We start from the raw sequence: 18,701 nt of genomic DNA, 5'->3' as shown, positions 1-18,701 counted from the left end.
CGAATTTGGCAACAACGCAAACAAAGCAAACAGGTGGGCGGGATGACTCCGATGCTTTTTTGTGCCCTTCCTTTGATAGATCGGTGCATCTTTTTGTCTGGATCTATAATTGCTTCGCAAAGCACGTCTTCTGTTTCCGCTGACGGCGCGCAACTTCTTGATTTTGTCCCAGCTTGGTTTCTGAGCGTTGATCCTGCGAGGTATGTTAGCCCTGCTTCGTTTCTATTGTTGAGTTCGTCGAGGGGACCAGCGATTGAGACGGCGATTGCATGCGAATGCTCGACTGACTGTCTATCGTCCTTTGCAGCCATGGCTCCCAACAAGAAAGGAGCGCAAAAGCCCAAGGCGAATGCGGCGGAGGAAGTGGAAGAGACGTTCCAGGCCGTGGTATGTCGAGCGAATTTATGCGGCGTTTGCGCTGGACCCGCCATGGCGGTATCGCGACAGGATTACTCATTTTGATGCTATTAGGTCCTCGCCGACACCTTCGAGACGAGATTCGAGCCCTTCACCCGCGAAAAGCCTAGGGTATGTACCCTTGCAATATACCCTTGAATACAAGACCTGAGGAATAACGACCCAAATCACTAGTGTCTTCTGCCACTCGCCAACACACCTCTTATCGAATATACTCTCGAGTTCCTGGCCAATGCAGGCGTAGAGGAGGTTTTCCTTTACGGTGGAGCGCATTCGGACCAACTGGAGAAATACATCAAGTACGGCGAGCCCTACATACTGCGTGTGGTACACACCTAACCCATATTACTAGTGCATCCAAATGGAGAGCGCTCTCTTCCCCCTTTAAGCACCTGAGCTTCCTCAAATCCACATCCACCTCTGTTGGTGACGTGATGCGTGACTTGGACGGCAAGCATCTCATCACCGGAGACTTCATCGTTGTAAGCGGTGACGTTATCAGCAACTTGCCCATTGAAGGCGCGCTCGCCGCACACAGGGCCCGCCGGGAAACGGACAAGAACGCAATCATGACTATGGTTCTAAGAGAAGCTGGCCGCAACCACCGAACCAAGTCCACCTCCACCTCGCCGGTGTTTGTCATCGACCCAACCAAGAACAGATGCGTCCACTACGAGGAGATTGATCGCAGTCCTAACTGCACCGGCCCAGCCCGGGTGACCATCGAGACCGAGACCATTTTGGAATTCCCCGAGCTAGATATCCGCCAAGATCTGATCGACTGCAGCATCGATATTTGCACACCCGATGTGCTGAGCTTGTGGTCCGATAGCTTTGATTACCAGACACCTCGGAAACAGTTCTTGTACGGTGTTCTGAAGGACTATGAGCTGAACGGCAAGACCCTCCACACATACATCATCAATGACAACTATGCTGCGCGCGTGCGCAACCTCAAGGCTTACGATGCCATCAGCAAGGATATCATCTCCCGCTGGGCTTACCCCTTGTGCCCCGACACGAACTTGCTTCCTGGCCACACTTACAACCTCCGCAAGGGCAGCTTGTACCAAGAACAAGGTGTGACACTTGCGCGGTCTTGTGTTATTGGCCGCCGTACTGTTATCGGCCAGGGGACGAGCATCGGAGACCGGACAACCGTTCACAACACCACTCTCGGCCGGAACTGCAAGATTGGCCGCAATGTCAAGCTGGATGGTGCATACATTTGGGACAATGTTGTCATCGGTGACAATACTGATGTGCGTGGTGCCATCATTGCTGATGGTGTTGTCATTGGCAAGAACTGTAATATCGCAACCGGTGCATTGATTTCCTTTGGTGTGAAGATCGCAGATGGCATTTCGGTTGAAAGCGGCAAACGTATCACGAAAACACGAATGGACGGCAGCAGGGCAGAGAGCGATCCCTCAGTAGTTGGCGAAGGAGGCGAAGGCTACGAATTCATCCACGGCGAGGAGGATGACAGCGACGACGATGACGACGAGAACGTGAGCGTTGCCTCGTCAGGACTTAGTACGTTTACCCGAGCAACATCCCATCCAAACGAACAGTTACTAACATTATATCCAGTCTACCGCATGCCTGGACTCTCCCTCTCATCCGCCTCAATCTCAACCATATCCTCAGAACTATCACAAGGATCCTGGCCACACTCGGGCCGAAGCAGTTTCTCCACAGACCACGAAGAACAAGACAACTTCCACCACGACGCCTCAGCCAGCGTATTTGACAGTCTCCGCGAAGGCGTCTCAGCCGACGTCGTCCAACTCGAGCTAGTCAGTCTCCGCATGACAGCCAACGCATCGGACAACCAAGTCCGCCGCGCCATCGTCTCCTCATTCATGAAGCACATCCAGCAACTGATGGAAGCCGGCAAGGGCGCCGGCCAGGCTGTCAGCGAAGTCTTCGCTAAGTACAAGGAGGTTGTTGAGCGGACGTTGTTCGACCGGCAGAAGGAGCAGAAGAAGGATCAGGTTGATTTGTTGCTTTTGCTTCAGCAGGATCTTGTGCATCGCTCTAAGGGTGATACCGTTTTGCTGTTTACTGCTAAGAGTCTTTATGAGCTTGAGCTTGTTGATGAGGAGGCTTATGATCAGTGGTGGAACGATGAGCGGTCTAGTGCTACTGAGGAGATGAGGACTGTTCGCAGTCAGGCTCAGCAGTTTGTTGATTGGTTGGCTGAGGCCGAGGAGGAGAGTAGTGAGGAAGAGGAGAGTGAGGAGGAGGAGAGTGATGATGAGTAGATACCATACCTTATGTGCAATCAAAATTCTAGGATTCCTTTTTAAATCTTTATGCGTATGGCCTCATCTATTTCGCTGTTCGCTTCTATCAAGAAGTGTAGCGGACATCTACTTGCAGAAGAATCCGTAAGAGTAAGTTAAAGATGAGAAACCAAATTGTTTAAGGCGAGATATCTAGCACATTCCACATTCGCCTCATACTACTACCTTAATCTACACCAAGTACTCTTTCATAAAACCACAAGACCAACGCTTACAATTAAGATCAGAACAAGATGTGGTGGCTCAGCAAGTACGATTAATCACAGCTCGACTAAACCGAAAACTATGCAGCAAAAGGGAATATGTAAAGACCTCAGGAAACTGATTTGAAATGAGAAGGATATCCTAATGGCAAAGGTAACAAAAAAACAAAAGAAAGAGTCTTTGAGGCGAGGGGTAAAAAGACAATGAAGCGATAAAAGGTCCCAAGTGAATACATCAGCGGGAGAGCGCGGAGAGCGAAGAAAGCCATGGGTGTTTGAGAAGCCTTCACTTTACAATGCAGGTCCAGCGGTCGTAGATGTAGGAAGATTGTGGTGAGTAGAGTATCGGTTTGGTGACGATAGGGAGAGAAACGAAGAACCGGGTAACGCAACCAGAAAACCAAGCCCCCGAATGACAGAGCGAGAAAGCAGACAGAAACAAAACAAAGAGATAGATGGTATCCGCATGTGAGGCCTTCGCGAAGTCAAGGATGAATCAAGAGATAGTTCAACGGTGGCTTGATTACAGGTCAATGAGGCTACCTCCGCGCTGTTGCTGCTGCTGACCACCCCAGGGGTTGTTGGTAGGCTGCTGCTGCGTAAAGCCGGTCTGCTGGGGCATGCCTGTGAATTGCTGACCGAAGAATGGGTTGTTTCCAGTAGGCGTGGCGTGTAGTCGATCCAGACCTTGGCCGGCAGAGTTGACGAATGTGCCCGGGGCTGTGTGCTGCGCGGGAATTCGGAGGTCTCCAACGTTTCCGAAGGTGTCCAGGCCCTCGCCTGATGCGAGAAGTGCGTTCAGACGAGCATGGTGAGGATCCTGTGACATGGGTGGAGTGCTCTTCGGTGGCTGTGGGGGTTGGAATCCGGAAATTGGGTTGGGTTGAGAGGGCTGGTTGAATGGCTTGTTCATTTGACCGAACTGGGTCGAGTTTCCTTGGTTGAACTGGTTCGTTGCGCGGTCCTCCGCCAAGGAGTTCAGAGTTGGAGGTCCAGTCTGTGCGGGGTTGTTGAACTGTGTCTGAGTACGCTGGGCGAAGGGATTGTTTGATCCGGTCTGCATAGGCTTCAAGGCATCAGCTTGTTGCTGTTGCTGGTTGCCGCCCCATGGGTTGTTGCTTCCTGCTGTCGGGTAGTTCTCCTGAGGTTGCTGCTGTTGTTGAGATTGCTGCGCGAAGATATCACCACCACCGTAGGGGTTGTTGGGGTTGAATGCGGTTTGCTGAGGCTGAAGAGCAGCCTGCGGTTGCAAGAAATTGTTCTGAGCTTGGCCGTAAGGGTTCTGGTCAAAGGCCGAGGGCTGTTGGTAGCCATTGGCGTAGGGATTGTTCATGCCGGTGGACTGGTTCTGGAATCCTGTTGGCTGGGCATACTGGTTGTTCAAGAAGCCGGTCGTCATAGGCTGCTGCACATTGATGGGGTTTCCGAACCAATCCACAGCACCCTGTTGCTGGTAGCCCTGGTTAAAACCGGTTGGCTGGACTTGAGCTGGAGTGTCGTCAAAGAGAGAGTGTGCATTGCTCTCTTCCAATTCACGCTTGCGGAGGTCTTCTTCTTCCCTGCTGAGCTTGATAGCCTTGGCTAGGTCCTCATCCTCTTCGCCTGCCATGGTCTCCTTGGCCCGTCGCCTGCGCTCTTCTTCGGCTTCGTTCTTGCTGGCTTCGATGGCCAAACGGTACTCGGTATCGTCCTCATCGTCCGGGTTGCGTCGGCGTCGCTCTCGACGTGGGGGTTCGCCCCCGGAGTTTCCATAGCCTTCATCGAGTCCACTGACACGGGTTTTCCAGAGCTTTCGGTCCGATCGTTCGCTGCGCAGTCGGTCTTCGTCCAGTACCAAAGCGGTCAATTCCTTTGCTGCCACTCGGACTATATCCCCACTTGTCAGTACCGCGACATCTTCGAGTGGAGAGGCAACCTACCGTTCTGGCCAACATCTCTTCCTTCTTCGTCGACGTATTGGAACTCGCGCAGAGTCTTGATAATGTAGACGTTTTTCCGCGCCCATGTCACCACCAACTCCGAGCCTTCGTGAAGACAGTAGTCCAGGACCTTGAGTGACTTCAGCACGTGCCGCCAATTCTTGCCCTTATCATTCAGTCGCTTGTCGAGCATGTCCATGATTTCGTAAAACTCGTTCGGACTATTATACAAATGATGTTAGTGGTATCCACACAATTGGGCAGAGGCCGGTCATACCTCCCGAAAGTCATGGCGGCAATCTCGGACATGTCGGTGCCCGTAGGGCCCCAGGGGTCATTACTTGTGGCTGAAAGATATGAAAGTCAGTGTCTTGGTCTTGTTACATGCGGGGTGAATAGAGGGGCGCATTGCAGCAGCGCCGGTCAAACAGGGAGATAGGCCGCGAATACAGCCATTCTGCGAATGCGCCCGGGCTTGGCTATTCACCAAGCAATTCGAAAAGAATGAGACCACTCGTACCATTTCGGACCTTGACCTGCACTGAGGAGTACCCCTTTGTGACGTTCTTAACACTGCGCACGACCTTGGACATGGTGTCGGTTATGCGGTCGCAGGAAAGGGCGGATGGGCGGAATGGATCGTAGTCGCAGGATAGAAGTCGATTGTTCGACGCGAATGATTATAGCAGAGGAGTTGATCTGCCAAGCACACACGGCCTCTCTTTCTCCGAATCGCGGCCCAAGACGGTAGTCAAGCGCGTTCTCTCATGCAGCTCCCGTTCCGAAGGGGAGGTGGCGAAGTGGCTCGAAGAGAGTGAGTCAAACTCTGAGCCTGTCTAAAAAGCGAAGTTTAGAGAATCGAGATGGAAGATGAAAGAGTGAGAAGGAGAGGGGACTGTGGCTGCAACGGGGGAAGAGGCTTGGCAGTGACGAAGCCAGATGTACCGGCTACCGTTCCAACCATACTTAGCTACGATCTACACGCCCTCTCATTTGGCTTTTGACGGCACAGAAGAGACTTCAATGAGCATGCCATTTTGATTCACGTTGACCACTAACATCGGGTGGAAAATCAAAGTTAAAAAGTTATTAAATTGGACCATGAGAGTACGTCCTAAGTAGCCAGTACTTCCACCACATAATGTCAAGGCATACACTATTACCTCGTGGCCGGAGATCCGGGCAGCCATGTCCCTTGCCTCGATTGTGACAGATTCAATGCAAACAGAGCATTCCTATCCCGGACGAACTTGACCAAAGAGGCCAAACTCCGATCTGCAGGGTTCATCGAAGACCCTGGGAGCAGTTCCAGACTCTGAAACGGAGTAAAGCACACGTTGAACACCGCCACATGTGGCGATGGCGTCGGGCCGCGTAAGAGCCTTGGCCATAGGGTTTCAGGCAACAGGCAATTGGGTCCAAGACGCCAAAGTGTAATATGAAGGCGAAACACCAGTTCTATGGGTGCCAATTGGGACTAAGGAGAATTAAGTACGTCGGGTAGAGTATAGACGCGGCACGCAGTTACGTCATTATCCAGAATCCCGTGACACAATAGGATTGTTCATAACTATGACTACAGTACAAACTAAGTGTGTCTGCTCTATAACTGAGGTCTTTTCCATGAAACGTATTATGTTTATAGGATATGACTAGTGTTGTTGGAGCTATTGTCGTGGTCCAATTTTGAGAACATCTGACACCCAATTCTATACAGTACTCCAACATAGGCAGTTATATGTATACAACCTCAAAGTTCCACGCTCCGTCTTCAATGCAATGGGTCGTACAGCTACACTGAGAAATGTAAGCCCGACAGGACATGCAGTCGGAGATCTGGCATCACCACCGAATATAATTTGAGAAGAGGAGGCCGGGTCCGGAGAATTAGCACGTTTGTAGAATTCCGAAGTCGCAGGCGACCACTCTTCACTTCTCATGGCGTGACTTCACTGTACATACTCCCGCATTACTAACATTCGCATGCATCTACCCTTATCCGTTCAACTAAAACCTTATACTTAGTCTAAGTATGCCATAGTCGATTATAATGGGACTGTCGTATCATTGTACTCGCCAGTAGATTATGTATTACGAAGATCATATATCATTTTACCTTTCATCACCATCATTTTTTTCCTGAGAACTTGAAGCATAACTATTTACCATGTCGCAATGAATAATTCAGGTTGGTGTTATTGGGGGCGGAGATGTGGCCCAAATTGTTCACCTTCCCACGTTTGCATTCCTGTCAAAATTCTTCAAAGTGAGAACTATCTGTGACATCTCCCTGAAGACCGCGACTCATTGTGCCAATCGCTTCGGTATTCCACGCCCGACAACAGATCCAACTGAAATATTCAACGACAGTGAGATCGATGCAGTCGTGGTCCTTACTTCGGATGAGTTTCATGCACCTTACGCCATTGCAGCTCTTCAAGCGGGAAAGCACGTACTTGTTGAGAAGCCTGTTACTTTGAGCTTGGAAGCTGCGAAGGAAATCAACGATGCAGAGTCCTCTGCGCCAAATGGTGCCCGTGTTTTTGTCGGCTACATGCGACGCTATGCGCCTAGTTTGAATGCCTTCAAACGCGAAGTCGCGTCCATTGATTTTATCAGGTATGCCAGAGTGCGTGACATTATCGGTCCAAATGCGTATTTCATTGGGCAGTCGGGAGCCGAGCCCCAGAAATTTTTCGACGATATTCCCGCCGAGGCAGGAGAAGACAGGAAAGAGAGGCTGCAAGCGCTGCTAGGTCAAGCCTCGGGAGTTCCATTTGCAGAGATTAGCCCGGAAGAGATGGAGTATTGTTGTCTTCTTGCCAATCTTGGAAGCCATGGTCTCAGCCTGATGAGAGAGGTACTGGGTGGGCTTCCCGCAGAAGTCCTCGCATCGACAGATAACGCTCGGTGGTATACGACAATGTTCGAGTACCGAAACAAATCCAATAATGAGCGATTTACATGTCTTTATGAGACTGGAATTGACTCTGTACCAAGATTTGATTCTCAGGTTGCCATTTTTGGAGAGAATAAGTGCGTCTCGATCAATTACGATAACCCCTTTATCAAAGGCCTTGGGATCACTGTTGAAATTGACGAGTTGAACGAGCACGGGGAAAGATGTCACCGATCACTCCAAACATCATACGAAGATGCATACTCGGCTGAATTGAGAGAATGGCACGACTGCATTGTCAATGGAAAAACAATCAAAACCAGCGGCTCCGATGCCGTTAAAGATTTGCACCTTTTCAAGATGATGATGGAGAAATACCCCTCCCACAAGAGAGCAAAAGGTAGCAGCGGGTCTGATGGGTTTCTCCCATCAGGTCCGTGAGAGAATCGACCGCCGGCAAGTATTTGATTTGGCACAACTTGAGGAGACCGGGCGTCCTGAATCAATCATCTATCCGCTGAATCATCAATACTTCATGAAAAGACCCGGGGGGAAAGGAGCATTCGCGATGATGTTGGGTATACTAGTAATTGTGTGCAGCGTCTCTATATGTGTTCATTTTACCCCACAAAATAAACCTGAAGAATGGTTAAATCGGTTGCTCTCCTGGTATCCATGTGTAGTAGTCCCGATAATATACTAGTTTCATTGATGTGGTGGCGTAGGACATAGCTAAATGGCCACTGGACTCGGGCCTTCGCTCCGTTGGTTTATTGATATGTACTTAAAGGACCCATAATCCCGGTCAACATATTCCTAGATCCTTCATCAGGAGCCGCTTTCCCCCCTTTAGTGTGTAAGAGTACAATAGTAATTGAGGCGTCCACGGGGGAAACTTATATTCTTGGCGGATTACCACAGAACCCACCAGGAAGTCAACTGTCCTTGTTTAAATTGCAGGACATTTGGTGGCATATATGAGACGTCACATAACCTTGAGCAACGGACCAAACGCCGGTATGATCCATAACTTGAACAACAGCAAGAAGGCTGGTAATCGTCCCTAAGATAGTTGTAAACCTGGCGGTATTACGGGTTTCCTTTCCCCCTGTTTCTGAAACTTGAATATACTTCCCTACCGCTCGCCCAATACTGACACTCAGAATTCAAGCATCTGCTGCATGAGTAAATCGTCGTTCTCGCCAACCATGCATCCGAAGTTAGCAGAGGCAATGTCGCCCTCTGTAAGGTCGCCAAGGTTAAAAATTCTACCTCAATAATTAGCAAACAAATCTCAGAACTCCCAAGTCAGGTGCCAATGGACATTAAGCTACCGTGACATGAAAAAAAAAGTAAAATCCCCATTGAGAGCATCGTTGAGGGAGGATCACATACGCTTCGTAAAGCCCGTTATCGGGCTCCATCTCAAAGCTTGAGACGTCTTGATGTTGCAAGGCGCTGGAGTTGTCTATGGGCCCACTCAAAACACCCCATTCCCGGAGCTCGTTCAATGTTTCAGGGAACATCCGCTGACAGTAACCTGATGAGCTCATAGACTTGAGCACCTGTAGGCACTCACTGGCTTGTTGAAGGAAAACTTGGGAGCCTCGAAGTGCGAATGCGACTAGCAGGATCTGAATGAGATCAAGGACAAAATAAAAGTCGGATATCAATAGGCTGGAGAGTGTATGCTCGTCCATCATCTTCTGCACTATGGACAAAGACTGTCCGGCAGCATCAATACAGATATCACTGAACTCTTCGAAAGATCGGGAATTCGAGTTCGGTTGTAGTTGCTCTCGACGCAAAAGGCTACAGAGCAGGAATGGCCGCGTAGAAAGTATGACCAGGTTCCAGTATCGCAGATGCAGAAAGCACAGAGGTCTTCTATGCAACGGAGGACTGGGCGCATCGTATTGCAGATACGACGGCACACCGGAATGCCATTCCCGCAGCGAATCTAGCATAGTGGTGAATGTCTCTAGAGTCAACCTCCTTCCACCTTCAAGAGGTCCAATGTACAATTTATGGCGCATAGCCTTGGTAAGCTGTGTGAGCGATGAAGCGAGCTCAAGGCATCCGGCAGGGGTATGGGGACCAGGGTTGAGTATCTGGGTTCAGTTTAGCTTTGAGATACGCTTCTACACGATCAGTAGATATAAATACCTCTTCCGAAGGCAGCTCTGGTTTGCATGTCACATTTTCGAGACTTCCAATCATCGAAGGCTTCCCAACTCTGTGTGCAACGTCCTGATCAAATATGTCCAAGGACCACCATAACCTCCGTGCATGCTGTTTCTCGACCGGATGGGGAGTGAAATATTTATCGAGATGTAGACCAAGGGAACATGCTATTCGGACAGCAATCCCAGAATAGAGGTAGGCCGAGTTCAAAAAACCGTGGGTTTGCGAGGCAAGAGCCTGAAATTGTCATCAGGACTCCCGTCGTACCAGAAAGCGCCAACGAGGACTTCAAGTACTCACAAGTAGAATCAATCCCCTTAGACTGTCAAGGCTCGCTTCATCGCATACGTCAGAGAGTAAAGCTTTTGCCATGTCCAGGTAGTCTTCTCCGCTGACCCCTCCGGCTGCCCGTTCAGAAGGGGAGTCGCTCAGTTCGCCGATAGCAAAAATGCAATATATTGAACACATCCAAGAGAAGGTGCAGGGAGTTTTCTGATCCGCATATGTTTCTTCTAGACGCGTGTAGAATTGTTCGGATGAATAGACCCAGTAAATGCAGTGAAGTTCTTCAAAATACCTTGACACATATCGCATACATACACTTTTCGGCGGCAGTTGTATATTTTGTCCAAAAGGACCATTGCGACGAAGTTTAGGCGTGGGCTTTGGGAGAGTGACCTTTCGCAAAGGGGAAATGATGACGCGCTCGCCGCCTCGGACGGGTCCATCTGGGCTCTTCATGTCTCGGACTGCACTGTTGAAACTAACACCAGAGTCTGCTCCAATGTAGCCTGAAGTTCATTAATGCTTGCTTTGTTACCTTTCCAATCCAAAGCGCTTACGATACTCGCCGTGTGCGTCAGCCAACATGCAGCCGTACTCTTTGTGAAGCTGTACAATAGCTTGCACGGCGGAATCCTCTTCGCTTGGAGGAGGCTTTTCGCCCATGGGCGTGCTGCTATGCACAGTTCCGGGAATCATCTTGGCATGGGCATCTGGAAATTTAACCAGGGGCTGGTCACTGGCACACTGTGATGCAATGGCCCGTAGTGCCGGAACATCAAGTTCGGTATCAGGGTAATAATAACTTAGAATCTTCCGCATATGGCGATACTCTTCGTTGGAGACGAAATAGAACGGTTTTGGTCGCCGGCTCTCTGTGCTAATCTGGCAGATGGCGCCGACATTATTGCAATATTCGCATGGTCCAGGCACTAAGACACTTGTCAGGAGGGGAGCAAAACCAGAAGACATGCGTAGAGAGAAAAATACCTGGATTCTTGCACTGATGCACGCATTGACTGTCAGCAGGAGAACGGGGCCTGGGATAACGCGGCTGAGCTACCTTTGTTTTCCTGCTCTTGCACCGATCACAGCTCATGGCCGTACGACCCCTGCGCACTGGCTTGCCAGAAGTATCTGTCATGGCAGGAAGTAAGTATATCGGTAGGTAGTTGATCTGGAGGTTACGCAATGTTTCACGAAGAAAGGATTCTAGAAAGGAGAGGCGGCCGGGGCCAAGCCCTTTATATACTCCGGAGGCCTCGCTGCTCGCATTGAGCGGGGCAGGCCTAGCACTTTACGGGTTAGTACGCTGGAATACCCCACATTCTAGCAATGGTACATTGAGGGGTTCCCCACAGGTCACAGACCCAACAAATCATGTCCGCCCCTTTACGGCTGGGCGACATGGTGGGGCCTAGAACATTGACGGAGATGACGGAAGATCAGGACCATAAATTGTGGTGCTTGCGTTGGAATGACTAAGGAACTAAGAGAGAGCGCAGCCAGGAAGGCGATGTGAATGCCTGACGTGAATGCCAGATGTAATGCCTCAATCGCCGCATCTCAACACCTAACTATCGCTACGTTTTTGACGCCATCTGTTTGGCACATGAAGAACAACTAGACTTGAATAGGAGGAGCAGTTTTCATGGGAGGCTCTAGCCCTATTTAAGTTGTATGTACAGCGTGGGCCTCGCAGCGGCGGAAGTTTCGAAATTCATCATTGCTCTTCGGCAGATTGACCTGCTAGCTACATGTCCCAATCCGTGATTTTCCTCGCAGGCAATGCCTCCGCCTCGTCGCCACGCCATTTCGGCGCCTTGAGGCTCGACTCCGTGACCTCCTTACCCGTCACCGGGTGCGCATAGTGGAATGGCACCACTCTCGTGTCCGGCCAGAGCCGCTCATCTTCTAAAATCTCGTCAGGGCCCCATTCAAGTGCTGGGTAAGTTTCCTTGTACAATGGTATAAAGTTGTTGCAGTGCTGCCAGCCCTTCGAAAATGCGCCGTGCCAGAAAGGCCAGTACCTCAGGCGGAAAATTTTCCACACGCCATTCTCCCTAATGTATTCATTCTCGTAAACACCACCCTCCCACCATTGGCGATGCCCTCCTGGGTAGTCTTGGGACATTGACTCGTGAGTTCCCGCACTCATCAGGGTGCGAAAGCGGGCTTTGGCACGATTGGAGCCCGGCTCGAAGTCCACAATATCCTGGGCCATGAGGTGATCCAGGAGCCAACCCTCAATCGGGCCATTGCGGCCTGCAACGAAGTGCTTGGCGAAGCGGCCGACGTAAAGCCGTTCAATGGATTGCTTGCCATTGAAACGGCCGTTGAGAAACTGGACGTAGGTTTCAGGATGGTTGGAGAACAATTCGGCGACCTAACTCGAGATGGCTTTAGCAAAGCGAATATGAAGAAGCAGGTTGCCGACTCACCTCTTGATACAAGCATTTGTCTAAGTAGTATCCATACTTGTGATGAAGCTTCTTGATTTCGGATTCATCTGTTTTTGAATTAGGAAAAGTAATAGCTGGAACGCGTCGGAGGATACAGAGGCTGTGGGATTCTGCACTTACGCGTGAGCTTGTCGACGCTCGATCGAAGGCCCTCGACTGTTCGCAGCAGCTGAGCGATGTCCGGGGTAGAGTCCTGGCCATTCATTCTGTCGAAATGGTATCCTCAACTGCTACCTAGATTCACAAGTCTGCGAATTAGCCACGGGATTTGTAAGAAGTGTTCCTCAGCAGAGCGGGAGAACTTTCTTGAACCACTTTATACTACCATCCGACTCGGAGGAACCGACTACACAAGCCAATGATTGAAATTGGCATTGCCGTCGGAAAATGCAGGGGTATTCAAAGTCAGCTGAATTGAAATCAGTTCTTCCATCCTCAAGCGTGACGCATACAGTCTCGGGGGATCAATGCGGCCCCATCGGAGCCATAGTCCCGAAGTGGCTCCAAGCTAATCTAAGTTGCTTCCGAATGACCCCTCTCTTCGAGCAAGCGCTGGCAAAACTCGGAGACCAAGTGTATGGAGGGGACGGAAACATTTGCACATGACGCAAGCTCAAGACCATGAAATGTGGTGGATGCATGCGAATGACTTGGAGAAAGGGAGTGCGTGGCAAGAACGGGTGGACGATCTGTATGCCTGAGGCATCGGCCTTAACAGTACAAAATCAACTTTGGACGCGACAGGATGGAAAGAGTGCCACCTCTCAGAGTAAGAACATTTCACACCGAATTTCAGAAGCTCGCCAGCTCACAATATCTATGAAAATGTCGTTCGACCCCCCAGCCTCGATTGAGACCCGTCTCTTCATCAATGGAGAGGTACGTCTTACCCATACAACATTGTGAATAATGGCTAAAGTAGAGAGCAGTTCAGGGAATCTTCAGATAAGCAGACATTCACACTCAAATCTCCGGCTACGTTCAAACCAGTTGCCGAAGGTAAGCCAAATAGCAACCTTCACTCCAGATGGGCTTCGAGATCCCACAATTCGACGTAAAATGCTGATCTATCTGTTCAAGTATATGAGGCTACCGAGCAGGACACGAATGCCGCCGTCGCCGCAGCCAAAGCAGCCTTTCCGGCTTGGGCTGCTCTTTCACCAGAAGCACGTGGTGGCTATCTGAAGAAGCTGTCTGTCCTGATTCTGGAGGCCCACTCCGAACTAGCCTACCTCGAGGCCATATCAATGGGGAGGCCAGTCTCCGGATACTTTGATGCTTTCGCATCTTCTGCTACATTTGGTCACTATGCCGAGGCTGGCTACCAGGCCCTGGGAACCTCCAGCCTGAACACCCCAGGCCATGTCAATATGACACTACGTCAGCCATATGGAGTGGTTGCTGCCATTATTCCTTGGAATGTCCCAATCCTCTTTCTCTCCAATAAATCCGCGCCAGCCTTGATGGCGGGAAATACTGTCGTGATTAAGAGCAGCGAAAAGGCTCCATTGACTGTAAGCTTTGCATTCTGAGTTGGAATTATCAGTCTGGAAAAATGACCCACAGCTAATGACCCATAGTCAGCTAAGATCGCAAGTTTGGTCGAGAAGGCCGGCTTCCCAGCTGGAGTGGTGAATATTATTTCAGGACATGGGCATACTTCGGGAGCCTTGCTTTCTTCTCACATGGATGTCCGCCTTCTCACATTTACCGGCTCTGGAAGAACTGGACGGGCAATTCAAATTTCTGCGGCCAAATCTAACCTCAAAAATGTCATCCTCGAGCTTGGAGGCAAGACACCGGCCGTAATTTTTGAGGATGCAGACATCGAGAAGGCCGCTGCCGAGACTCAGCACAGCATCCAATGGAACAGCGGCCAGGTCTGTATGGCAAATTCAAGAATATATGTCCAGGAATCAATAGCACCGCAATTTATCGAGACCTTCAGGAAGAAGTTCCAAGCAGTGAAGGCAGGAGATCCTACCGTTCAAGAGACGAACCACGGTCCTCAAGCAGACGAGATTCAATACAACAATGTCAAATCCTACATCGAATCCGGCAAAGAATCCGGCACACTGATCCTTGGCGCTGACCCGGTGAGTTCCGTGAAGGGCTACTTTGTCAACCCTACCATATTCACCGAAACTCCCGAGGACGCAAAGATCATGAAGGAGGAGATCTTTGGTCCAGTGGTGAACATCAATACCTTCAAAACAGAAGATGAAGTCATCGAAAAGGCAAACAACACTGACTTTGGACTCTACGCCTCTGTATACACTAAGAACGTTGACCGGGCTTTGCGCATGGCGAAAGCTCTGGAAGCGGGGACGGTTGGAGTAAACTGTACCAGTCCGGCAGGGGCACGAGACATGCCATTCGGTGGGTACAAGGCTAGTGGCATTGGCCGTGAAGGTTGGACGGTTGGTATTGAAAATTATCTGGAGACAAAGAGCGTTCTGATGAAGTTTGAAGAGGCATGATTGTGTGAATTAGATATCTTGAAGTATTCTTAAGCTATAAGTTCCGCGTAATATTTCTCGAATAAAGAACTATGCAAAATACATGGTCGATCATTATTTGTGATATGCAGCCTTACTTCAGATTCCAATTTCCCGGGTAGACCACCTGGGCAGCGAGACTCTTAGATGCTTGATAACATGAAGCACCGTGGGAGAAATGAAACGCAAAGTCTGACCTACTAGTATTATCTGATCCATTCGCCCAGCCACTTGAATCATCTTTCGGTCACATGCTCAAGTTGAACAACATCACTTTCCTTTCCCAGTTCTGCCCTGATCATGCCATCCCTATTGGAAAGGCCATTTGCCGAAATAGACCTTGAACTCTTCAAGGCCGAGATCTTGCTCGAGAAAATCTCATCAATCTGTCTGATACTTCTACCACGGGTCTCAGGTACAAACAGGAACACCCAAATGGCGAGTATGAAGTTACTGCCAGCCCAGATGTAGCAGTATTTCGGCCCCCAACCCAGAGAATCCGGGTTGACAAAGTAAGGCGTACAGTACGTGCAAAGCCATGCGAATATGAAATTACAGCCTTGCGCTAAGCCAACCGTCTGCGAGCGCAATCGCTGCGCCGGGATTTCTGTTTGTATGGCCCACAGCACGGGGCCCTGGGCAAAACCGTAGACCCAAGTGAAGAGAATGCTGAGGCCGACGAGGGCCTTTCCGGCTTCGGGAGAACCAACGGGCGACACAGTGTAAACAATTCCCATGCCCAGCATGGAAGCTCCGCTCACAAGTGAGCCAATGACCAACATGGGACGAAAGTTTATCCATCGCATGGCCGGAAAGGCTGCTAGGTTGCCTGTGATTGCGATAGCAAGGCTGATCATCACCCACTTGAATGGTTCTCCAATATTGGCCTGAACGAAGAAGTAAACCGAAAAGGCGGCCATGAAGATGATTCCCGTAGCTGTTTGGGCGATGCCCGTACCGATTGTGATCATCGTCCGTCGAAGATCGGAACCCCGGAAGGCGTCCCTGAAATGTACGTTCTGGTGTAGTTCACGCTCGGCAGTCCATTCAGCATGAATTTCCCTAACCTCATTTCGAAGTTGGGACTCATCCTTAATACCACGTATTTGTCGGATGGAGGCTGAAGCCAGATCTTCACGATCGATCGAAACGTAGTATCTGGGGGTGTCGCAAAGGAATATCAGGGCAGCCGATAGCATCGCCGGAATGGCGAACATGACGGCCAAAGGTACTTGATATGACAGCCGATTAAAATAAGTCTCGGTATAGTTATCCACAAGGACGCCCACGAGGGCGCCGAAAGACGTTTGGAATGTTACTAGGCCGATGAGTGCGCCACGGATGGATACCGGAGCTATCTCGCCCATATATGTCACAGAGTAAGTGAGGTAAAAACCGTTGGATACACCTAAAAGCAAGCGGCCTAGGTACAGGCCTGCAAAGCTTGTGGTGCCAATCTGAACAGAGACAGCAATCAAACTGAATGCCGAGGCAATCCACAGGCCGAGGCGGCGACTGATGCCCGAGCCCAATGTGAAGATAAAGATGGAAGCCAGCAGCCCGCCAACCTGCATCAGACTCTGGATGAGGGTATGCGGAGTGGTCCGGATGTTGTATCCGATCGATTCGGTTGGCTTTTCCCCAAGACTGAGGTCAGCTGCGTTTTCTGAAATTTGCAAAAATCGAGTTGCGGCATCTCACATCTTCATAACCAAAGATCTTCAGAAACCCAACCATGCTCTGGAAGCCTGAAACGGCAGAAGAGTCGAACCCATACTGGAACTGCGCTAAGGCTATGCCGAAAGAGATGGCAAAGATTCGCTTCTCTCTCCAGACATTGAAGAAAATGCTTCTCAAAGAAGATGTGAATTCAGTCATATTTGGCAGATTATAAAGATATTGGGATATAGTTAAGGAGCGATGTCAAAATTTTTATGGACGTGGCCATTAGATCCCTGTTTTATATAGTTAGGCGCCTGCCTACTTCCACATTCCGGGGGGGAAGAGAGTAAGTCTCCGCACTTCTGAGGCCTCGATTCCAAAAACTTAAATAAGTACGCTAAGAGCCCTAATCAGTATCATGGGGAACTTCGGGAGCACACTTGCGGGGCCGGGCAAGGTTCTCCATGTTTTAGTTAAAAGCTGGGTCTATGCGCACGACAACGTAGTTACTCGAACAAAAGCGCTTTGCCTATTTAGTAGGACCCAAGAAGATATACATTCCCAATTCCCCGAGGACTAAGATAATTTTCAGTTGCGCGACTCGCGCCTCATCAAAATATTATTATAACATTTCAATCAATTAGTATACCCTATTGAGGAAAGGAGTTGATTTGAATATTTGCATGACTGTAAGTGAAAGTATCAATGGGAGCTTCCGAAACCTTGAATCTTAGAGCTGTTTTTATAGAGTGGATTTTTTTGGCGAAGTTCTTGGGGAAGTTATGCTGGCGATGGAGATCAGCAATATATCCTATCCTGGTAGCTCCAAACGAGGTATAGCGTGTTGTCAGAGTAGCTATGTTGTCGTGCGAATAGTCTCGGCCTAGTTGAAGACCCTAGTGATAAGGTTCGTTCTTTGCCAAGCGTCGTCTGCAACTGACAAGTTGCCACTCGGGTTCATCGCACCGATACTTGGCGAGGACTATAGACGATCGGACCCATGTACGCGAACCTTGGTTACCGTTTCCGGTGATTCGGCTTGGAGAACACTTGCCATGGTCTGAATCGGCGTGACCGTAACCAGAACCCATATCGGCAGTTCAGGAAGGGACTGTGCAGCCTATCTGGAAATTTGCCAGTTGTTGAGGCCTTGATGCCTCAGGAATCAAGGTCGCCTACCCGTTGTTGCTACGCGCGCGCGCGCTCTCTCCTCTAGATATTCGCATGCGTGCAACCCATTTCATGGTTCTGAGCTCCCGTCACCCCCGTCACTAGTTGCAAATATTCAACTCGACGCTCGTCCATTCCTACGGCCATCAAGCTCTGAGTTTTGCTGTTATTCACGATCCAAACCTATGCTTCTCAAAGTGCTCTCCGAAAACATCAAACCATTCCGGTCTCCAGGCCTCGTTGGTTGTGCTATTGCAATCCTTCTCCTTGCCAAGAAGTATGGCTAGGGCTTGATTAAGTATTTTGGCTCCTTTGGCCGCATACACAAACTGGTTGACTTGTACGCAAAATATTGAGGTAGTCCATTGAGCGCTACCTTATAATGTCTGTTTTCTCATAATCTCCTTTAAAACATGTTGGTGATTCTATGGCCATTGGCTTTCAAAGTTACGTTCGTTCATCGTGACGGATCAATCACGAGCTCTCAACGCATCTCCACTTACCCCAAGTCTAACTTTCGGTATTCTCGCTTGCGGCTAGCGAGAGTCGGATTTGAATTTGCCAAATCGATTCCCCGCAATACACGAAGTATTGGCGGCAAAATGAGACCCGATGAATTCGGAACGATAGATCCGTCCGAACCCACTATGCTTTTTCTTAGGCGCGGGGAATTGATTCCAAGTCGACACGACCAGG

General features: G+C 49.8%; 7 protein-coding genes across 7 annotated transcripts; 3 read left to right on the top strand and 4 right to left on the bottom strand.

Moving 5' to 3' along the window:
* Positions 1-309: 309 nt before the first annotated feature.
* PENARI_c029G11442 (translation initiation factor eIF2B catalytic subunit epsilon) lies at positions 310-2,684 on the top strand (the record flags this gene model as incomplete). Its single annotated transcript, XM_022636346.1, has 5 exons — positions 310-387; positions 472-528; positions 592-716; positions 770-1,953; positions 2,011-2,684. The coding sequence occupies 5 exons, from the start codon at positions 310-312 to the stop codon at positions 2,682-2,684; spliced, it is 2,118 nt and encodes a 705-aa protein (XP_022483826.1).
* A 768-nt stretch (positions 2,685-3,452) lies between these two features.
* PENARI_c029G06925 (epsin) lies at positions 3,453-5,441 on the bottom strand (the record flags this gene model as incomplete). The annotated part of the gene is made up of 4 exons (XM_022636306.1): positions 3,453-4,795; positions 4,849-5,069; positions 5,126-5,195; positions 5,369-5,441. The coding sequence occupies 4 exons, from the start codon at positions 5,439-5,441 to the stop codon at positions 3,453-3,455; spliced, it is 1,707 nt and encodes a 568-aa protein (XP_022483880.1).
* A 508-nt stretch (positions 5,442-5,949) lies between these two features.
* Positions 5,950-8,188, top strand: PENARI_c029G11785 (Gfo/Idh/MocA family protein; the record flags this gene model as incomplete). The annotated part of the gene is made up of 2 exons (XM_022636348.1): positions 5,950-5,955; positions 7,037-8,188. 2 exons carry the CDS (start codon positions 5,950-5,952, stop codon positions 8,186-8,188), a joined length of 1,158 nt encoding a protein of 385 aa, XP_022483797.1.
* A 718-nt stretch (positions 8,189-8,906) lies between these two features.
* On the bottom strand, positions 8,907-11,622 carry PENARI_c029G03112 (Zn(II)2Cys6 transcription factor; the record flags this gene model as incomplete). Its single annotated transcript, XM_022636280.1, has 8 exons — positions 8,907-9,015; positions 9,143-9,858; positions 9,914-9,997; positions 10,532-10,722; positions 10,774-11,145; positions 11,204-11,216; positions 11,277-11,502; positions 11,573-11,622. The coding sequence occupies 8 exons, from the start codon at positions 11,620-11,622 to the stop codon at positions 8,907-8,909; spliced, it is 1,761 nt and encodes a 586-aa protein (XP_022483866.1).
* A 344-nt stretch (positions 11,623-11,966) lies between these two features.
* PENARI_c029G01926 (nuclear transport factor 2 family protein) lies at positions 11,967-12,880 on the bottom strand (the record flags this gene model as incomplete). Its single annotated transcript, XM_022636273.1, has 3 exons — positions 11,967-12,599; positions 12,655-12,722; positions 12,796-12,880. The coding sequence occupies 3 exons, from the start codon at positions 12,878-12,880 to the stop codon at positions 11,967-11,969; spliced, it is 786 nt and encodes a 261-aa protein (XP_022483796.1).
* Positions 12,881-13,500: 620 nt separating this feature from the next.
* PENARI_c029G01385 (uncharacterized protein) lies at positions 13,501-15,155 on the top strand (the record flags this gene model as incomplete). The annotated part of the gene is made up of 4 exons (XM_022636269.1): positions 13,501-13,554; positions 13,605-13,674; positions 13,756-14,189; positions 14,256-15,155. The coding sequence occupies 4 exons, from the start codon at positions 13,501-13,503 to the stop codon at positions 15,153-15,155; spliced, it is 1,458 nt and encodes a 485-aa protein (XP_022483827.1).
* Positions 15,156-15,409: 254 nt separating this feature from the next.
* PENARI_c029G07537 (uncharacterized protein) lies at positions 15,410-17,051 on the bottom strand (the record flags this gene model as incomplete). The annotated part of the gene is made up of 2 exons (XM_022636314.1): positions 15,410-16,807; positions 16,875-17,051. The coding sequence occupies 2 exons, from the start codon at positions 17,049-17,051 to the stop codon at positions 15,410-15,412; spliced, it is 1,575 nt and encodes a 524-aa protein (XP_022483830.1).
* Positions 17,052-18,701: the final 1,650 nt, after the last annotated feature.

Source organism: Penicillium arizonense, assembly GCF_001773325.1.
Source record: "Penicillium arizonense strain CBS 141311 chromosome Unknown PENARI_contig029, whole genome shotgun sequence".
NCBI classification, from domain to species: Eukaryota; Fungi; Ascomycota; class Eurotiomycetes; order Eurotiales; family Aspergillaceae; genus Penicillium; species Penicillium arizonense.
Note: the sequence above shows the minus strand (reverse complement) of the source record. Positions and strands in the feature narration are given on the sequence as shown.